The sequence below is a fragment of the Tamandua tetradactyla genome, chromosome 5 (genome assembly GCF_023851605.1).
Source record: "Tamandua tetradactyla isolate mTamTet1 chromosome 5, mTamTet1.pri, whole genome shotgun sequence".
Taxonomy (NCBI): domain Eukaryota; kingdom Metazoa; phylum Chordata; class Mammalia; order Pilosa; family Myrmecophagidae; genus Tamandua; species Tamandua tetradactyla.
The window spans coordinates 36,112,760-36,132,694 of NC_135331.1; the positions used below are offsets into that span (position 1 = coordinate 36,112,760).

Sequence of the window (19,935 nt, forward strand, 5' to 3'; positions counted from 1 at the left end):
CTAATATGTGTATGACCTTTCTCCTGACCCTTGTAGCTCTCAGACTTTATGGTACAGAAATCTTGTGGACACATCCCAGAACATTCATGGGAGAAAGGCTTGGTAAGAGTCAAGAAAAGTGGAAATAACCGAAGTGTCCAGCAATAGGGGATGTTGAATAGAATACGGTAATTCATTTAATGGAATGTTATCTGGCTGTTCAAGATGATATCACCAAAGAGTACTGGATGGCACAGGCAAGAGGTCCCATACATAAAGTGGAAAAAGGCTGCCATGTACAATGTTTGCTAGGACTCCAGTTTTATCGATTTGCCCTGATAAAGGACCAGCAAGCATTGTCTTTCCCTTTTTTGTTGTGTATTTTTCCAACTTTCTGCAGTGAAGATATATGCCCTGATTTTCTGCCACAATTATTTACAACATCCCAGCTCCAGCACCAGCTTGCTGAGGTACCCAGTATTTGGCACTTCATCGCCAGGGGGAAGAGCTGCTTTGTGCTTCCCACTTGACACAGCGCACCACAGAACGCTCAAGGATGGAGCCCAGTGGGCCCCAATCATGGGAGAGATGGGGAGGTGTTGCCTGGGGAGGATCACTCTTCCCGGTGCTCTCCAGGATGCCCAGGCCTGAGCAGGATGGAAATACCCAGAGACAGCTTCCCCAAAGAAGGAAAGCAGAGAGCAAGGGACAGAGGAAGGAAGGAGGGGCGCAGGGCATGGAGAGCTTAAGGGCACGTACTTCAGAGTCTGCCAGGCTAGGGTTCAAAGTCCCAACACCACACTTTGCCCGCTGGGTGGCCTTAAGCCAGTACCTTCTTGTCTTTGAGATTCAGTTCTCTTCATTTGTAAAATGGGGGTAGGTATGGTCCCCAATCCTTAGGCTTCTCTGAGGATTAAGAGATACACTGTTTCTCAGACTTTATAGTATAGAAATAATGTGGAGATGTCCCAGAACATTCATAGGAGAAAGGCTTGGTACAACTCAAAACTGGAAATAACCGAAGTGTCCAGCAATAGGGGATGTTAAATAGAATATGGTAATTCATGTAATGAACTATTATCTGGCCATTCAAAATGACATCACCACAGAATACTGGATGCCACAGGCAAGAGCTCCCAAACATAAAGTGAAAAAAGGGGGCTTAACCATGTACTGGCCACATAGTTCTGAAATGGTAATATGGTCAGGATGATGAGTTATCTCAATGAGAGCAATAACAACCCTGAAATGATAAAAGAAATAACAGTAACTGACACATTTTGTCCTATTTGAGGCTCACAAGTACCTATGTAATAGGTAAATTATATCCCCATGTTGTGATGGCAGAAACAGAGGCACAGAGAGGATAAGTCACTTGCCCAAAGGTACACAGCTAGTAAATGATGGAGCCAGGATTCTAAGTCAGGGAATCTGCCTCCAGAATCTGTGCTCTTAACCTTTACCCACCTCTGTCTTCCTACAAAGCACAGTTCAATGTTTGCTGCTTCTCCTAGAAAAGAAGCGACTGCCTCCATTTTTTATGGTTGTGAAACTGAGGCTCAGAGAGGTACACTGAGTGATCTGCCCAAGGCCACAGAGCTAAGGGGGGAGAGATCTGGCGGAAGGCTGTGCTCTTAGCCATCCTCTTGGTGGATCTCCATTACAAGAGAAGGCTGAGCTCAGAGAGGTTCAGTGACTTGCCCAAGGCCACACAGCTCGGTGGGCAGAGCTGAGCTTGCAGACTCCAGGGCGGTGGGGTTGAGTGGGGAGTGCGGAGTCTTCGGGGCTCCACTCACTTGGACAGGGAGACTCCGCCCGGCTTGCCGATGAGGTCCTCATGATGCAGGACAGCGTCACTCCAGGCGATGCCGAGGAAGTCGAGGATGAGCTTGAGGGAGCGCCTGGGGTGCAGCACCAGCTGCTCGTAGTACACAGGCAGGCACTTGTCCTTGCCCACCTCCAGGCACTGGGCGTACATCACCTCGATGGCCCTGTTCCACTTGGTGAGGCAGTCGCGGTAGCTGCTGAGGTCAAAGCCGGCGATGGTGACCTTGCGCGTGATCATGGAGTGCACCGAGGCCCGGCCGTCCCGCACCATCAGCAGGAACTTGGAGTTGGGGAAGAGGCGCGACAGGTAGACGGAGGACTTGAGCGCGAAGGGGTCCTTGTTGCAGAGCACGCGGGCCGGCTCGCCGTGCTTGGCGATCACCTCCAGGATGAAAGCCTGCATGGCGGCGTCCAGCACCTCATCTGTCACGCCCGCCTCGTCCAGCCGCAGCTTCTCGCGGCCCGACTTGGACCAGGCCTGGCGCATGGCCAGCACTCGGGGGATGATGCGGGTCTCCTCGCCGCAGCGCACCTCGGGGTGGGCGTCCAGCATGGCGCGCATGAGGGTGGTGCCGCTGCGGGGCACACCGCCCACGAAGATGAGCGGCATGGCCTTGCCGTAGCGGTACTCCACGCGGTCGGCGCCCACCATCACCAGCTCCTCCTGCTCCGGCCGCATGGCCCGCCGCGGGCTCCGCGGCCCCGCCAGCACCGCCCGGCACTCCAGCGCCTGCTGCCCCAGCTGCACCGCCAGCACCAGGGCCAGGGCGCAGGCGACCGCCAGCAGCGCCCTCCGCACTGACAGGCGCATGCTGGGCCGGGGGAGGGCCAGGCCCCGCACGGGGAGTCGTCTCAGCGACCCGGCTGCCGGCCGCTCACATCTGCAGAGGGAGGGAGAGACGGGGGCCGGGTCACGCAGGCTCAGGGAAGGCCTGGGGGCTGCCGGGCCCTTCACCGTGCAGTCCCCAAGAGGGGTCAGTGGCCACGATGGGGAGAGTCAGGGCACCCTACCAGGCGCCCTGCCTTAACTCATCAAGTCTTCCAACAGGGCACCGCCTGGGTTCCAATGGAATCTCTCCCAGTTCTAGCTGGCTCCTTAACCTCTCAATGGAGACAGTAATGGTTATTATAAAATACCATAAAAAGGAGAAAAAAAGGATAAGCCCCCCAAAGCGTCAGATCCCAACAGCACACCTGATCCACGAGGGCAGGGAATTCTATCCGTTCTGTTCACTGCTAAATTCCCAACTCCTTGCACAGTGCCAAGCCCAGCTCATTCAGCAAATGTGAGGTCCATAAATATTTACTGAGCACCTACCAGCTGCCAGGGGATTACTATTTTCCCCCTTTTATACCACTTATAAAATCATCATTGTAGACAGAGAAGGAAACTGAGGCACAGAATGGGTGTATCACATGCTCCCAATCACCCGCCTATGAAACAGCTGCTCAGGCTGGGATTTGGACCCAGGCCATCAGGCTCCTGTGTCTGCCCTTAACGACCACACCTTGTCTCTTTTCAGTGGAGGACTCGGAATACCCTGGTCTGGACTTCTTCCAGGATCGTCGTCATTCATTCATTCATTCATTCTTCATTCAGTGAATATTTATTAAGAACTAAAAAGCGCGACGCATTGTGCTTGGTACAGGAGTCAGGACAGTCGACAGGACAGCCAGGCCTCAAACCTCAAGGAGCTTACATCCTAGCAGGGAAGCAAGGAAGGTGCAAGCTATGGACTGACCATGAAAAGAGGGCAACCAGGGAGGGCCTCTTGGAGGAGGTGGCACCCATGCTGAGACCTGGATGACCAGGAGGAGCTGGCCAGGGGGCAGATGTATAGGAGAGAACTTGGGGTGTTCCTGGACCTGAGAGGAGACTGCTGGGGCTGGAAGGGGTTGAGGAAGAGCTAAGAGTGGCTGCAGCCAGGCAGGGCCGTGGGGACAAGGGCAGCTCCTGGGGGGACTTTTGGTGGCTTTTCTAGGGAGGGGGCCTGCAGGGGTGAGAAGGAAGGATGGCGACCAGTCAGGAGGCTCCCGCTGGTGCCCTAGGGAGACTTAGGGTGACAGTTGGGAAGAGGGTAGGAGATGTCAGGATGTAACTATGACCTCGAGCCTACACCCTTCCCGAGCATTGCTCTTAATGACCGAAGAGGACTGGGCTTCAGTGGCATCCTTTCAGGGGCTTGCTTGGAAAAGCAGGCGTCACCCAGCCTAGTCACCCACTTGCTCAGGCACCTGAAAGGTCAGATCTGCTTCCTCACCAGTTACCCCCCTACCCTAAGGCCCCTCAACCCTGAGCTCAATGTAGACGGTGAGGACTTGGATGCTAGTTGGACACTGAGTCAAAGTCAAACCACCTTTAGTCCTTCACCTTGCCCTTGCTGTCTCTGGGCCCTGGTGTCTCCCACCTGCCCCTCCTACCTCCTTTCAGAACCAAAGTGAGGCCTTGAGGTCTCCAGGTGTTCACAGAGCCAGGCCAGCCTGGATTCCTATCTTGGGTTCCTGCCACTTCCTGGCTGTGTGACCTCGGGCAAAAGACTTAACTTCTCTGAGCCGCAGCTGTGAAGTGGGTCTAAAAGTATCGACTTCAATGGATTGTTGTGAATATTAAGTGACACCACCCCCACATATGGAAAATACCAAAGAACATGCCCAGCATGTAGTATAAGCATTTGAAAGAACATTTTTTTAGGAGTTCCTACCATTATCATTGACTATTCATTTATTGTGACATCTTTGAGCTCCTACCGTGTGCTAGGAGTTGAAGCTACAGAGCTAAGGGGCAGGGGGCCTTGTCCCCAAGCCTGCTCAAACAATGTTCCCACACCTAGGATGGAGTGATGGAGGTAAGGGAAGACTTCCTGGAGGTGGCCCTCATGCTGAATTTGAATAATAGATAGGAAACGGCCCAGGCGGAGATGGGAGGGAAGGGCATTCCCAGCAAAGGGAACAGCCAGGGTAAATGCCCAGAGGCACAAAAGAACCCAGCAAGCATCTTTGAGGACGATGGAGGGCCTGGTGAGAAGGGGGAATGGGGAGGAGATGGCAAGACCTCATACCTCTGTGAACGCGAGGTTCAACCCCAAACACCAAAGGAACTGGCTCTCAGCTACGCCAATTCTATCCACCAGGGCTCCATGGGTACCCCAGGCCACAGGAGGTAGAAAATAAACATCAAAGCAAAGGAACGGGCAGTCTCGGGCCTGGGGTGGAAACCGCTGAGAGGCTCTGGCATTTCCTGGCGTGTGGCTTTGGGAGAGTCACTTTGCCCTCCTAGCCACAGTTTCCTTAGCTGCAAAAGAGGAGTGAATGTGCCAACTTCAGAAGGCTGCTGGGAGGACTGTGGAGGCGGCTGATAAAGCAGAGCTGAGCCTCTTCCTGGGGTTACTGCCTTCTCTGAGCAACAGATAACAGCGGAGACTCCCAGAAAAACATGCTGTTAAATTCTGCTGACAATGCTGGGGGTGGGTGGGCTCATAGCCTCCCTCAGTTCAGGGCCTGGGATGGGGAAAGCTCATTGCTGGGCTCCTTTCAGGGGGAAAGGGGACTGGACAGGACATAAAGCCACTCAGAAACACGTCCGTGGCCCCTTGGTTTCTCCCAGTCCTCATTGACCTCCCCTCACACCTGAGGCTAGAATTCTCCTTTCAGTGCCAATGCCCCCGGGGCCTGTCACTCATGCCATGGCTTGAATTAGCACAGTCATCCTTTGTTCCTGATACTGGGGGGTGCGGGGGTGGGGAGTAAGGGAATGGAGCTTTGGGGGAACAGATGGGGCTGCGAAGAAGAGAAAGGCGGATAATTTTGAAACTGTAAGTTCCTTCCAGAAAGGACAGGTATGTGCGTGTACCCCATGGCAGGGAGGGTGGCGGTCTCTGCGTGTGAATGTATATATGGTGGGAGGGGGCATGTGTGTGTGTGTGTGTGTGTGTGTGTGTGTGCAGGTATATGCACGAGCTTATGTTTGGTGTCGGAAGTTATCCAGACACCAAATACCTGGGGGAAAGACCTAAAAGAATGGACAAGCAGCTTAAAGAAAATCGTACTGACTTTTACTAATTCGGCTCACTACAGATCATTCATTTAACCTTAACTCGTTCAGGTCTAACAAATGAGCTGTGTGCTTTATATTGGGGCCTGGGGCTGTGTACCCCAGGAAAATATATTCTTCATCTTGATCCATTCCTAGGTCACCCAGAGAGAAACCAGGGAACAGCCAGAAGCTGGAAAGCCAGAAGTCAGCAGAACCCGGAAGAGGAAGCAGAAGAAGCTGCCACATGATGGAAGAGCCAAGGCACCACTGAGATTGCCCACAAGCCAGAAGGGACACCAACCCCGGGAGGAAGCAACTTCTTGCCTCTGAAACTGTGAGTCAATACATTCCTGGTGTTAAACCCACTCATTGTGTGGTATTTGTTTAAGTAAAATAAGCACTCGATCTGCTTTCCATGCTTTATCTGACAGGATCCTCACCACAGTCCCTGGGTACAAATGACTCACCCCAGCAGCTCAGAGAGACACAGCAACTTTCCCAAGGTCACACAGCCTGGGCCTGGGGATTGGACCAGGTCCAGGCTGAGCTGCTCACCGGCCTGGGACAGGATCCAGCGAGGGGCCCACCAGAAGAAACCAGCTCAAAGCAGGTAGGACAGAGAGGAGCAGAAGTCAGCAAAAACCCATAGGAGGACTTGAGAAAAAAAAAGCAGGGCAACTTGACAGAGAGAAAGCAGGGGAATCCACAAAGCAGAGGGCAGCTTCCGAGGGACCTCAGAGCCTGGAGACCTGGGCCTGTCCTCTACCCTGCTGGTCCCTGGCAAGGGATGTGCCCTGGCATCCTACAACTACCAGGCAGGCAGTGAGAAGGGTGAGTAAAAGCCCAGGGCTTGGAATCCTGCAGCTCCAGGCCCAAATCCCACCTCTGCTACTTGCCAGCTGATGAACAGACAAGGGGATTTATCTCTCTGAGCTTCCATTATCTCCTAAAAAAAAAAAAAAAAAAGGTGGGGGGGGTGCTGGGGGCAATAATAATAACTTTTCCTTATAGAACAATTGTGAGGCTCAGGAAACTTTTTGGTGAAGTGAAAATGCTAGCATGGGCAAGATGGGAGGCAAGAGGCTTCAAGTTCCAGCTGTTCCCTGAATCTGCTGTGTGATGCTGGGCAAGTCCCCTGTCCTCTCTGGGCCTCAACCTTCTCTACCCTATCACCAGGAGAATTTGTCTTTCTTATTGGCAGGAAGGAGCAGAGGCCTGCCCTTTCCATGTTGACGATATCCGGCTTTTTCTCGTACTGAGTTTTTGACCTGCTAACTGAATATAGAGGAAAAAGCCCGCCGGGGAATCTTGCACAGATGCCCAATAATGGGGCTGAGGTTGCAGAGGCGGCTGTGCCAAGGCCTGTCTCCGGAGAAGTCAGGGTGCTGCCGGGTCTCGTGGGGGCACTTACCTCTCCTGGATGCTCTCATCCCTGGGCTCCAGCCCTCGTGGTTTCTCGCCACAGCCGTCCACCGGCAGACCCCTGTAGAGGCCAAAGAGATACTGCATCAGGGGTCAGTTCCATGAAGTGGGGGGCAGGGCCCCTCAGATGAGCAGAAGGGGGTTAGGGGCTCCCCAAGGGCACAGGACAATGACTTTGGGGGAGTGGCAAGCCACAACACAGGAGATGGCCACCGGGGCCCCAGATGTGGCAGCTGGGGTCTGAACTCTCCCCTGTGGAGCCCTGGCCTGGTTGTACAGGAAATGAGCTGGCTCACTTCTCAAAGAGAAGGAAGAGAGAATCTGAGCTAAGGCATGGCTACCTTAGGAGGCCCCTAGGTCTCTGCAAACCAAGCCTCTCCCCTGCTCTTCGCCCAGGGACTTGGACTTCAGGAAAAGCAAATTTAACAATACGTACAGCCACTACCGTCACACTTCTATTGCTGCCTGGGACGGCTGGGCATGGTTGGACAGGCTGCACACTGCACAACTCCAAAGGGCACCGGGTACCTAGCCTGCACTGAATATGGTGCCCCCAGCTTTGGGCAATGCCCGCCATCACCATCTATACTGACCAAATGTAGGTCAGTTCCTTGGGCTCTTTAATCCCGCTTATAGTAAAATACTCGGATAACCCCATTCTACAGAAGAGAAAACAAGAGGAAGCACAAATGACCAAGCAACTGATGGAAGGAACCAGGATCAACATGCATGAGACCTAGGCGCCCAGCTCTTAACTGCCACGTTACACAAATGACCCCGTGTCCCTGATGGGGCCTGGCAGGCAGCAGGGACCTGGCTAACAAGGAACAGAGGGCGTTCTGGGGTATATCTTGATGCCATGTCCTTATCATCTAGGGTGGAGAGGGTTTTAGTCTAATTCTCACCTATCCCCGTTTTGCAGATGGGACCACTGAGGCCCAGGAGGGGAAATCACTCCACAGAGTCCCACATTGCATCTGAGCCTCCATTCCCTCCTTTCAGTCCCATTCCAGGAGCTCGGGGCAATTAAGAACCCAGCACCGGGGTTAGACAATATCCTATAGAGATTATCCCTCCTCAGGCTTCCTAATCTGTAAAAGGGGCTGTTGGGAGGTTTAAACAAGAGAATGGTAAGGTACTTAAAAGTTTCAGCTATTAAATTCACAGAGCTAGAAGATTACAACATCTGGTAATGTTCGGGAGAGGAACGGGGCATTATTGCCTAATAGGTAGAGTTTCTGTTTGGGGGATAAAAAAGCTTTGATAATGGATGATGGTGAGCCTAACACAATATTGGGTATGTAATTAATATCATGAACTTGTATACACATAAGTGGTTACATGGAAATTTTATGTCCTGTATATGTTACAAAATTTAAAAGAAAAAACAAACAACAACAAAAAAAAAACCCTCAGCTATTATGACTGATGTGCCATAAAGAAAATAAACTGGGTGTGCTGCTCGCTGCCTTTCTTTGCCCTCCCTCCCAGCTCCTCACTATACAGAGTTTTTTGCTCTCTCTAAAATACAAGCCCAGTTAGTGCCATCTTGTGAAAATGGAAAGGTTAATAGCTTCACTAATCAGTCTGATACGCTTGAGCTTCCATTTTATCCAGGAAATTGCAAAGAAAAAAACTAACACCTGAGTCAGGCTGGCATACCAATAATCCTTCATGGGCACTTACTAAGACCTCTGCCCCTGCAGAAAAGAAACAAGCCAGGCTGACGCTAACAAACCTGCTTACCCTCTAGACCGTCCTGCTGCTGCAGAGACATCCTACCTGTCCAAATTGCTAAATTAAAGAAGCCTGGCCGAAGGACACCCCACCCCAAGCAACTCCTGTCACGCTCCCTTGCTCCCTGACCCCTCCATTCCCATCCCCTCCCTTTGTTCCTAGCAGTCATATGTATAGCCTGCCCAAAACTTGCGTTTTGAGCAGTAAGTTTTTGTTGCTCTTCTGTATTAATGCTACTTCAGTTTAATAAACTGCTTTACTATGGTTTTCAGAGCCTGTTTTCAACCAGAACAATCTAGACCCAGAGGCAGAAGGATTCCCAGATGTACTCACAGCAACCAGCGGCCAGGACTGCAAACCCCCGGCCCCCCACGCCAAGCCTGGCACTTGTCCGGGCCTGGGGGCCCCTGAGACTTTGACTGCTTTCAGAACAAATAAAACCCATTAGGGCTGGGCACTTGAATCTTCCAGAAGTGGATGGCATGGCCCCAGCTGCCCTCGGAGGGCCCTACAGCAGCTCCCATGCCCCGTGGGCTGGCCCTTTGCCGCCTCCAGGGAACACAGGGCCTTCCAGAGCCTTCAGGGACCTACAGCTGCACATCCAACGTGGGGCCACCAGCCACACGCAGCTCTTGAAATTTATAGGCAACAAAATTAAACAAAATTTGAAATTCACTTCCTTGTTTATAGAAGCCTCATTCGGAGTGCCCAGGGGCTACTGTTTTGGCCAGTGTGTTTTTGTGTGTCTAAAATAGAGGTCAGCAAGCTAGGGCCTTTGGGACAAAATAAGCTAAGAATGGTGTTGCTTTTGTTTTCATCATTAACTTTTTTTAATTAAAGTATACCACGCATCCAGAAAAGAGCAAGTATCCTGGTATCTAGAAGAAATACGGCTTTACAATGTTTCTGTACATAAGCTTCTTCCAGGAGTCAAGGCCAGCTAACGCTAAGGAAAGCTGCAAAGGAAAGCATCTCTAACCACAGGGGAGCTGGACGGGGTTAAAAGCAAAAACCTACTGGATCAGCTTCATGATTTTGAACCTCCCTTTGGAAGTTTTATTTGTGCTATATTTTCTCACAATTAGCCTTTTGTTTTTTTAAGCAGATTTCAGCCTTGGGTCACTCTTGCTAATGACAGCAGCAAATATGAATACAGATTCTGTATGTAAATCAGCTACTGCAGGTTGAATTATGCCTCATTTAATCACAATCTTATAAATCAGGAACTTCACCCCCCAGCAAATTCAGGGGTACTGAGGAGTCATATATTGCCGTTAGCCATGTATTACTGTGTGTACGCCATCACTTACATGCCATGTGCTATCTCATCATTTTAATAAACTCTAGCATTCCTGTCTATATATATATATATTTTTTTTTTGGCCCAACTTTGTCTTCTACTATTCCTTTTTCCCTCCTTCCTTACTTCAGCTGCAGAAACTAATTTATACTAAACAGGAATACATCAGTCAACCTTAATGAACTCTCAGTGAAAGACTGCTTGACTTGTCTTCTTTCAAGTGCGTATACTAAGTCCAGTAAAGCTCATCTGCCTTACGCTCTCCTTCTGTCCTTTCCTACGCTGCACATAATTTTTTCACCTCTCTGCCATCCTCGAAATGACTTTTTGTCTGTTTCTTATCAGTTCCTATTTACTGTCATGACTCAGTTCAAATTCTTCCTTCTTCATGAAGGTTTTTTTTCCCCCCATGAAGGTCTTAAAGGTTTGTGAAGAAGAAGGAAGAGGAGTAGGAGAAGAAAAAAAGAGAGAGGAAGAAGAAACAGGAGAAAAGTGGGAGAGGAGGAGGAAAAGAAAAAAGAAACACAGGCCACGTGTCCCCCACTGAACCACAGTATTTACAGCCTGGCCTTTCACAGAACAAACCTGCCAACCACACTCTTCGCACATTTCCGTCCTCGCAGAAAGTTCTATTGGATAATACTGACTTAGAGTGGGTGAGGCATTACTCACCACAGTAATAACAGTAGTATTGGCCAGCATTTATCAAGCACCTCCTATGTATTACTGGCCAGCATTTATTAAGCACCTACTATGTATCAGTCACTAGAATGAGGGGTTTATGTGCACTGCCTCATTTCATCCTCATGACAGCCCAGGGCGGGGGGTGGCACCATGTGCTCTGTTTTACAAATGAGAACAGATCATACAGGAACCAGGGTAAGCATCACCACGCCCAAAAACAAAACTGCCAAATCAACTCGACCAACCAGCAGACAAACCACAGGCAAGAAAAAAAGACAAAAAGGAAAATACTTTCAAATCACTTCCAGGGGTGGTGTTTGGATGGTAGGGGAGGATATTTTTCTCCTAAACGCACGCTTTAGTATTGCCATCATATTGTCTTACTAAATAATGCCACAACTAGTGTTTTTTGAATTGCACATCAGGCATGGCAGGGGGTCCTATGGCCTAGGTTCAAGTCCTGGTTCCAGCTACCAGCTGTGTGACCTTAGGCAAGTCACTTACCCTCTCTGAGTCTCAGTTCCCTCGTGTGTAATATGGGAATGATAATAGCAACCTGCCTTGCAGGAGTGCTGGGATGTGGAAGTTGGTTAGGATGTGTTGAAACAGGGTCTGGCACATGGCAAGTACTATTTTAAGTACTGGCTCTCGTTATCCAATTTCATCAGCAGCAGAGTGTTGTAAAGTAGGGATTTTTACCCCCACTTCACAGATGAGGAAGTTGAAGCTGGGAGAGAAGAAGTGATTAGCAGCAGCCACAGAGCTAGGAAGAGGAAAAACCAGTTTTCAATTCTGGCTCTGTCTCCAAGATGCTTTCCTTGGCACTGGGTCATCAGGCTCACAATATCAGGCAGTAGGAAAAATGGGAGGGATTTTCCTCTTTCCACCATCCCATGGGGCTACCCTGAATGGCTGCTGAAAGAGAAGGGACAGGGAGGGGAATGACTATTCAATTTAAGAGATCTCTCAGAGTGAGATTAGTTCATGCCACAAATGTTTATTGTGTACCTACGATACACCAAGATATCTGCTCGAGATATTTGGGTACATCGAGGGCAACAGACAAGGGCCCCTGTCCTTGTGGAGCTGTTCTAGTGGAAAACCAGCGTGTGACACAATTATACCTTTTATAAACGCTTGGCCATTCAATAAGGGGTCACGGACATTAGGGTCAAGGTAGGGAGTGAATTTACACCGAGACCCACTCTGATCTTTGGTTCAAACGCATTCGAACTTTCTAAATCAGCAGCACCATGTCTTCAAGTTCAGCAGGTCGAGAGATTCCCAAGAAAAAAGTGGCTGGGGGGAGGAGAGGGTGGTAGGAAACAAAGCTGGCTAAGGAGGTGGGTCACTGCACTTACGGAGTTAATGATGCAAAGGCCAATGAGGGGTGCCCGGCGCCCACATGCCCAGCCATCAGCCCCACAAGCCCTCCCCCTGGGAACTGGCTCCCAAACATTCTATCGCCTAGGCTACCGCCCACCTGCCGGGCTGCGCTGACTGCACACCTCCCACCTGCCCGCCCCAACCCACCTCCCCAAGCAGAGCAGGGGAGACCTAAGCTCTCCAGGTCCATGGGAATCAGAGATCTCCAACCCGTTCCAGAGAGAAGCCAGCTGAATTCCAAAAGGGCTAAAGGAAGTGGGAAAATGATACTTCCGAGACTCTGGACACTGATGGAGCATTAAAAGCACTTGGAGTGGTTCAAGAGGGAAGGGCAGGCAGGCAGACTGGCATACAGCCTTGAAAATGTGAGCTCGCACTTATTGAGTGCTTACTGCATGCCAGATAATGAGTCAAGGGGTTTTGTATGCATCATTATAATGCATGCATATACACCATTGTTTTTTTCCTCACAACTCCTATTTGGAACCCGTTGGTCCTCCCCATTAACCATCTATTTATGAGGGCTCAGAGAGGTGAGGCCACCTGCCCAAGGCCACACAGCTGGGAAGGGAGAAAGCCAAGGGAAACCCATGTCTTTCTCTCTCCAGAACCCATGCTTCCAGCAATGCCAGGGCTGCCCCCCTAGATCTGGGCTTTCTTCTCTCTGATCTACTTTGCATGTTTTACCTGAAACTTCGAGAGCGGGGCCTCACATACTGTCCCAGCCTCTCCTCTAAAGGCAGAGGTCAGCATTCTCTTAGGTGCAAACTGGGAGTGGGGCTTGATAGTGCCAAGGTAAAACCCCAACCCCCCACCCACCCACAGATACACACACAAGTCAGTGACCGGGTGTCCAGAGTCCACCTGCTGAGCTCTCCAAGCTGCAGCTTTCTCCTCTGAGAAAAGGGAACAACCCCTACAGCAGAGGGAGACAGCTTCCATAAAGCCTGGCACAAAGTTAGCATGTGAAAAATGTTAGCATTTTATATTAATGATTTTTGTTGCTATGACACATGGACAAAGACTGGAATGGGAAAACACATTGTGCTGGTTAATTTCATGTGCTCACCAGGCTAGGTTATGGTGTCCAGTTGTTTGGCCAAGCACTAGCTTGCTTGTTATAAGTGGAGGTATTTCATAGATGGGATTTGCATCTACCATCAACTGATTGCATCTACAATCAACAAAAGGGACTGCCCTCAGCAGTGTGGATAGTCTCCTTATCCAATCAGCTGGAGATCTTAAAAGCCAGGCCTGAGGGTTTCAGAGGTCAGAAGAATTTCTGCCTCAACTTTGACACTGGCTCTTACAGGAATTTCTAGATTGCCAGCTTCCCCTGAGGAATTCAGACTGACTTCAGCTGACTTCAAAAGTTTCCATCTTGCAGCCTGTCGTTCAGAGTTTGTATTTACAAAACCCCACAATTAGTTGTGTGAACCAATTCCTTACAATAAATCTCTTAGTATATAAATTACATATTATATATAATTTATAAATGGATATACTGTTGGTTCTGTTTCTCAGGAGAACCATAACTAATACAGATATGTGCAAATTAAGAGGTTCCTATGATAAGGGAGGATTAAAGGTGACCTCTTTTCCTTGCATCTGTTCCCCAAACTTTCTGTGACTCTATTTTATAGTCTAGATGAAGGGTAGGGAAACTTTCTCCACAAAGGGCCGGAGAAATGTTTTGGCTCTGAGGACAAAATGCTGCTTTCTCCATCCCAGCTACTTAACTCTGCTGGTTAACTGACAACACACAAACCAATGCACATGGTGTGTTCCAAGAACACTATTTGCAAAAACAGGTGGGCGAACTACATTTGGCCCACGGGCCGTAGTGTGCCACTCCCGGTATATATGATAAAAAGACATTTTTAGCAAGACATGCTCCCAAGGAAACTTGGGGAAACCTGAAAATGGAAATTCAGTGAGCACGGTGAAAGCGGATATATGTTTCCATTCTGGGTTCCATCTCAGAAGGGAAACGCAACCTTTGGTGTGGTGGTTTGGAGCTACAGAGCTGTGGTACCATAGAAAAACAGGTTCTTAATCCTAATCCGTCTTTGGGGGTGTAAGGCCTTATAGTAAGACCTTTTGTTGAAGTTACTTCTGTTAAGGTGTGGTCCAGCTGATTCAGCATGGGTCTTAGTCCCATTATGGAAATCCTTACGGGGAAGATGGCTGTGCTGGTTTGAAACTGTTATGGACCCCAGAAAAGCCATATGTTCATCTTGATCCAATCATGTGGGGCCAGACTGTATCCATGGAGACGGTATCCACTGAGATAAAATCCACTCAGTTGTGTGGGTGTGACCTTTTGATTAGATGGCGCTGTGACTCTGCCCATTTAAGGTATGTCTTGATTAGTTTACTGGAGTCCTTTAAAAGGGGAAACATTTTGAAGAAACCTCAGATGCAGATGCTTGGAGAACAGTTGCTTCAGAGGTGACAGAGACACGGATGTTTGGAGATGCGTAGAGAGCCAACAGAGAGAGAAGATGCCGAGGCATGGCCAGAGCCCAGAAGATGTCGCCATGTGTCTTCCCATAGAAGCTGAGCAAGCCAGAACCCATAGCTGTGTTCCAGAGGAGCTAATGAAGAACACAGATGCTCAGAGAGGAGACCACTGGCGTCACAAGTGGAAGCAATGGAATCGGGAACAAGGACCAGCAGACGCCAGCCACATGCCTTCCCACATCAGTCTTCCTTGAGCCAATGTGTCTTTCTCTGGATGCCTTAGTTTGCCCATATTTATGGCCTTAGAACAGTAAACTTGAGAGAGAGAGAGAGAGAGAGAGAGAGAGAGAGAGAGAGCCAGAGGGAGCAGCCAGAAGCCAAACATCAAGAGAATCTGGAAGAGAAAAGGAAAAGCCAGGAGAGGCCACCATCCATATGCACGGTCATGTGACAGAGAAGCCAAGGACTGAGGATCACGCAGCCAGCTCAGGACGCCACAGTCTCCCGAGAAAAAGCATTGCCTTGCTGACACTTCGATTCTGGACTTCTAGCCTCAAAACCAAGAGCTAATAAATTCCAGTAGTTTGAACCAACCCACTGCATGGTACTTATTTTACCAAATACCGGGAGTGAAAAGTATACATTTTGGGAAAATAAATTGTCGATTTCTTTTTTAAAAGAAGCAGATCCACATTCAGAATCACTCCAACGTCCCATCCGTTGCCATAGACTTAAGGAGAGAGACTTATGGGCACCTGGCTCTTTTATATACGTTTTGGGTCTCATGACAACCCTTTGGGGAGGCACTATCATTTGCACCATTTTATAGAAGAGGAAACTGAAGGGCAGAGAGGTGGCGTGCCTTGCCCGAGGGCACAGATGGTTACGTGGCTGACCCCAAACTGGAACCCAGTTTGCCTGATGTCAGAGCTCTTAGCCCTCCCCACCCGCCCCCAATCCTTACTCCACCCAATTCACAGATGAGAGAAAGCCATTTGCTTGAGGTCTCCCAGCCTTTCCTCCAGCACCTGGTGCAGCCGGTGCTCTGGACTTCCTGCTCAGAAGTCCCAGGGCCCTTGCCTGGTAAACACTGCAAATGGGAAACGGCTAGGGTGACCTTGTGGGAGCTGGGGTTTCCTGCACAACACACACACAACACACTCAGGGGACCCCGTCTCCATTCCTCTGCAGAGTGGCTGCCTGAGATGAGAGAAGGAGCACAGGGTTAGGAGTCATGCAAACCCAATTCTGAAGTCTGGTTCTGCTGATCACTAGCCATGTAACCGAGGGGGTAGGGGAGTGGGGGTTGCAGTTGCTTAATTTCTCTATGCCTCAGTTTCCCCATTTGTGAAATAGGGTGATAACAGCACTCATCCTGCAAAGGTGCTGTGAGGATAAAACAAACGAGGCAATGTAAAGTGCCCAGAACAGAGGTGTGTAGCTATTACCGTTGTCATTTCTTCCCTTTAAGGTGGCTCTCCAACTTCAGCCTGCATCAGAATCGCCCAAGATGGTTAAAATGCAGATTCCCAGATCCTACCCAAAATGTTCTGACTTAGAAGTCATATGATGGGGCCCTGGCATCTGCGTTTGAACAAGCGCTGCCGCCCCCCACCCCCCCATCTCTAGGAAATACCACTTGGGCCCAGAATTCAGTCTTTAAGGACTATTTCTCGGGCATCTCTGTAGGTCGGGCGCAGGTGGCTCACCTGCTGGGTGGCCCTGAGTCAGCGACTTCTCCACATCTCACTCACCTGTGCCCAGGAGAAAGGGGAGAACAGCGCCCGCCTCCTCGGGCTGTCAGGGGACCATGATTGTCGAGGGGACAGAGCAGGTCACTGGGCAGGCAGACAACTCCGAGGGGGGTTAATGCCAAGATGGGGATGTGCCAGTGGCTGTGGGAGCCCCCCAAGGGCACAGGAGAGCAGCCCATTACCAAGTCCCATCCAGTGAGACGGACAGACACGACTGGAAAGTAGCTTCCAGCATTGTCAGCAACCCCCAATAACAGCCTCAAGAAGCACCTCTGTGAGCATTTCACCAAATGCAAACTCTGCAGAGAGGGGAAGTGGCCTCTGCCCGAGGTCGCCCAGCAAGGAGGGGCAGCCTCGGGACCTGCTCCAGGTCTCATTGGTCCTTTTACCTGTTGTGTACCACAGAGCCCTTTGGCCGTCTGGGGAGACCTAGGGACCTTTCCTTAAATGGAATAAAATAAAATGCAAAGGATTAAAAGGAAAACAATTATAATGATACAAGGTTAAAGATACAACTATAAAAACTGTGTGGGGTACAGGATATCATAGGGTCCTCGGTAAGGCAATAAATAACAAGCTCTAGGGCGGGCAACGGTGGCGCAGAGGCAGCGTTCTCGCCAGCCATACCAGAGACCCAGGTTCAATTCCCAGTGCCTGCCCACGCCAAAAAAAAAAAAAGATCTAGTGGCAGGTCCAACAGCAACTATAATTCTCCTGCAGCGATGCGCACTCAAAGCAAAACGTTGTGACATCAGCAGTGACTACAACGTGATATAAAGACACGCGTGGTTTCTATTGGTGTCCAAGGCCCAGATTCTGCTTCCACTACAGCGATCTGGTGCCTGTGCTGAAATTTGGAAGAAATGTTAAAGGAGGGTCAGTAAATATCCAGATTATCCCCTTACAAATTCCTGGACCCCAGAATACGGTCAAAGGACTCCAATTAAGAACTCTTGTGAGTATCAATCCCAGTGTGGACGCACAGTGGGCTGCGCTCTCAGGGCCAGGAATCCAAAGACCCGCCTGTGGAAGGTTCTAGCCTCATCTTTCTTCCCATCCTGGCCCATTCCTTCTTAGTGGTGGGATCTGCACAGGAAACAGCCTGCCAGTAAGACCCAGAGCAGACTCAGGCGATCTTAGCTTTACAGCCACAGAGCTGTACAACAAATATTGAGTGCAATATGTTTTAAAATCAAAATGAATGCCAAAAAAATTCATGATGAACAAAATACCAAAATTATAGATAAAAACAGGATGAACACATTATACTGATATTTCTTTTAACCTCCAGTACCTTAGAGCAGCTAGAAATAAAAACCTAAAACTGTGGAATTATAACCCACCCCAAACTCTGAAATCTGTTCTACAGCGAATTGTTGCGAGGTACTTTGAAATGTGCTGCTTTATGTATACATGTCATTTAAAAGAAGGAGTATAACAGAGAAGAGAGGACTTAACAAACGAATATGCCTGCTGAATCATTTTCTTGATATTTTTGTGGATCTCCAGTGTCTTGGAGCAGCTGGAAGAAAAAATGAAAAATCATGGAACTGTAACCCACACCTAACTTCAAAATCTGTTCGATAACTACTTGGAAAATGTTAAACTGTACTTGGAAATTTGTTAAAATGTACTTGGAAATTTGTTGCTTTTTTGTATATATATCGTATTTCACAATTTAAAAAAAATGGGATTAACAATGGGCTATGCCAAGTTAACTAGAACTGAGGCAGAAGGGAAAATATCAGTAATCAGTAATATACCTATATTTAAAGCTGCTAAAATGCAATATACCAGAATTGGGTTGGCCTTTTTTTTTTTTTTTCGCACAGGCAGGCACCGGGAATCGAACCCAGGTCTCCAGCATGGCAGGTGAGAACTCTGCCACTGAGCCACCGTGGCCCACCCTGGGTTGGCTTTTAACAACAGCTAAAATGGTTTTAACAAGTTACAAGTTTACCATTCTAACATTATGGAAATGTCCACATTAAGGCATCAACAAAACAGGATACCTTCACTAAAGAAAGGCCAATGGTATCTGGGGTTCCTCTGTCACAAGGGAAGGCTGCGTCTTGGCTCTGGGACTCCACTGCTTTCAGGTTTCATGTCTCCTTGCTTGCTTCTCCAGGGACACTTCTCCGAGTTCTCTCTGTCCTACAGGTCTTCTCTTAGTCTCTCCAGGGCATTTCTCTCTCTCTCTCTCTGCATCCTTCCTTCACTTGGTTTCTTCTCTCTGCTATGTCTCTCTCTCTGTGTTTTCTGTCTTTATTCATTCATAGAGGACTCCAGAAAAAGGAGTAAGACCCATCTTGAATTGGGTGGGTCACATCTCCATGGAAACAACCTCATCAAAAGGTCCCACCCGTAAGAGGTCTACACCCACGAGAATGGATTAAAAGAACATGACTTTTCATAACAGCTTCAAAGCAGCACACTGATCCTGACATTATTTAAAATCTTGATGTTTTGTTCATCATGGACTTTTTTTTTGCATTCATTTAGATTTTTTTGTAACAGCTTTATTGAGATAGAATTCACTCATTTAATATGTAAAATTCAGTGGTCCTGAGTATATTCACGAGATTGATAACCATCACCGCAATCAACTTTAAAACATTTTCATCACCCCAAAGAGAAACTTTACATCCTTAGTTATCACCCTCATTGAATCTTTCCACCCCCGCCCAGCTCTAGGAAACCACAATCTACTTCCTATCTCTATAAATTTGCCTATTCTGACCATTTTAAAGACACGGAACCATACAATATGTGATATTTAGTGACTGGCTTCTTTCACTAAGCATGTTTTCCAAGGTTCATCTACTAATTTTGATTTTTTTTAATTGCATTACAATATTCATCTTGATTACTGAATGTCTTTAGGGTCCCCCAAAATTCTGCACCCAAGGTGGACGCCTCACCTGCCTCACCCTAGTTTGGGCCCTGCTGCCTGGAGTCACTCCAGACCACACCTCAGTTTCTGCAACCCCCCATTCGAGGGCATGGCTCTGTTCATATATTTACCCAGAAGCCAGGGAGCTTGGGACCCTCAGAAAACCTCCTGGTCTGCCTCCAGAGGAAATCCATACAGAGTGGTAGAAGCAGATTTCCCACAAATCCCCATTCCTTCTGGAGTCACTCTGCCTGACCTGCCCAGAGAACTCCAGAGAACTCTACTGCAATTCCTCCCCTGAAGTCAGCATCTACTGAGCGCCGGCCATCTACACCACATGAGGCTTCCCACACACACAGCTCAACGTGCAGCACTTCCTTTCCTCCGGCAATTTCGGAGCATCCACAGAGGCAGGCAGCAAGGGAGGGTGGGGCAGCAAAGGGGCCAGGGGGCCACG

The 19,935-nt window shown here is 49.1% G+C and overlaps 1 protein-coding gene and 1 long non-coding RNA gene across 5 annotated transcripts in view; one reads left to right on the forward strand and one right to left on the reverse strand.

The window, feature by feature from the left end:
* The window catches only part of TPST2 (tyrosylprotein sulfotransferase 2), a 55,039-nt gene that overhangs the window by 9,635 nt on the left and 25,469 nt on the right, over window positions 1–19,935 (reverse strand). For 3 of the 4 annotated variants that reach the window (XM_077160713.1, XM_077160715.1, XM_077160714.1), the window contains 2 exons: window positions 7,251–7,322; window positions 1,776–2,687 (listed from right to left, as the gene is read on the reverse strand). In XM_077160713.1, the coding sequence (XP_077016828.1) occupies window positions 1,776–2,617 (842 nt within the window). In that variant the 5' untranslated portion in view covers window positions 2,618–2,687; window positions 7,251–7,322. Of the gene's footprint in view, window positions 1–1,775; window positions 2,688–7,250; window positions 7,323–12,343; window positions 12,873–19,935 lie in introns of those variants that run through there. The other variant, XM_077160712.1, reaches the window with a different exon arrangement.
* Window positions 5,582–6,732, forward strand: LOC143684047 (uncharacterized). The gene is made up of 3 exons (XR_013175800.1): window positions 5,582–5,642; window positions 5,996–6,173; window positions 6,271–6,732. It is a non-coding gene; the product is annotated as an uncharacterized LOC143684047 (long non-coding RNA).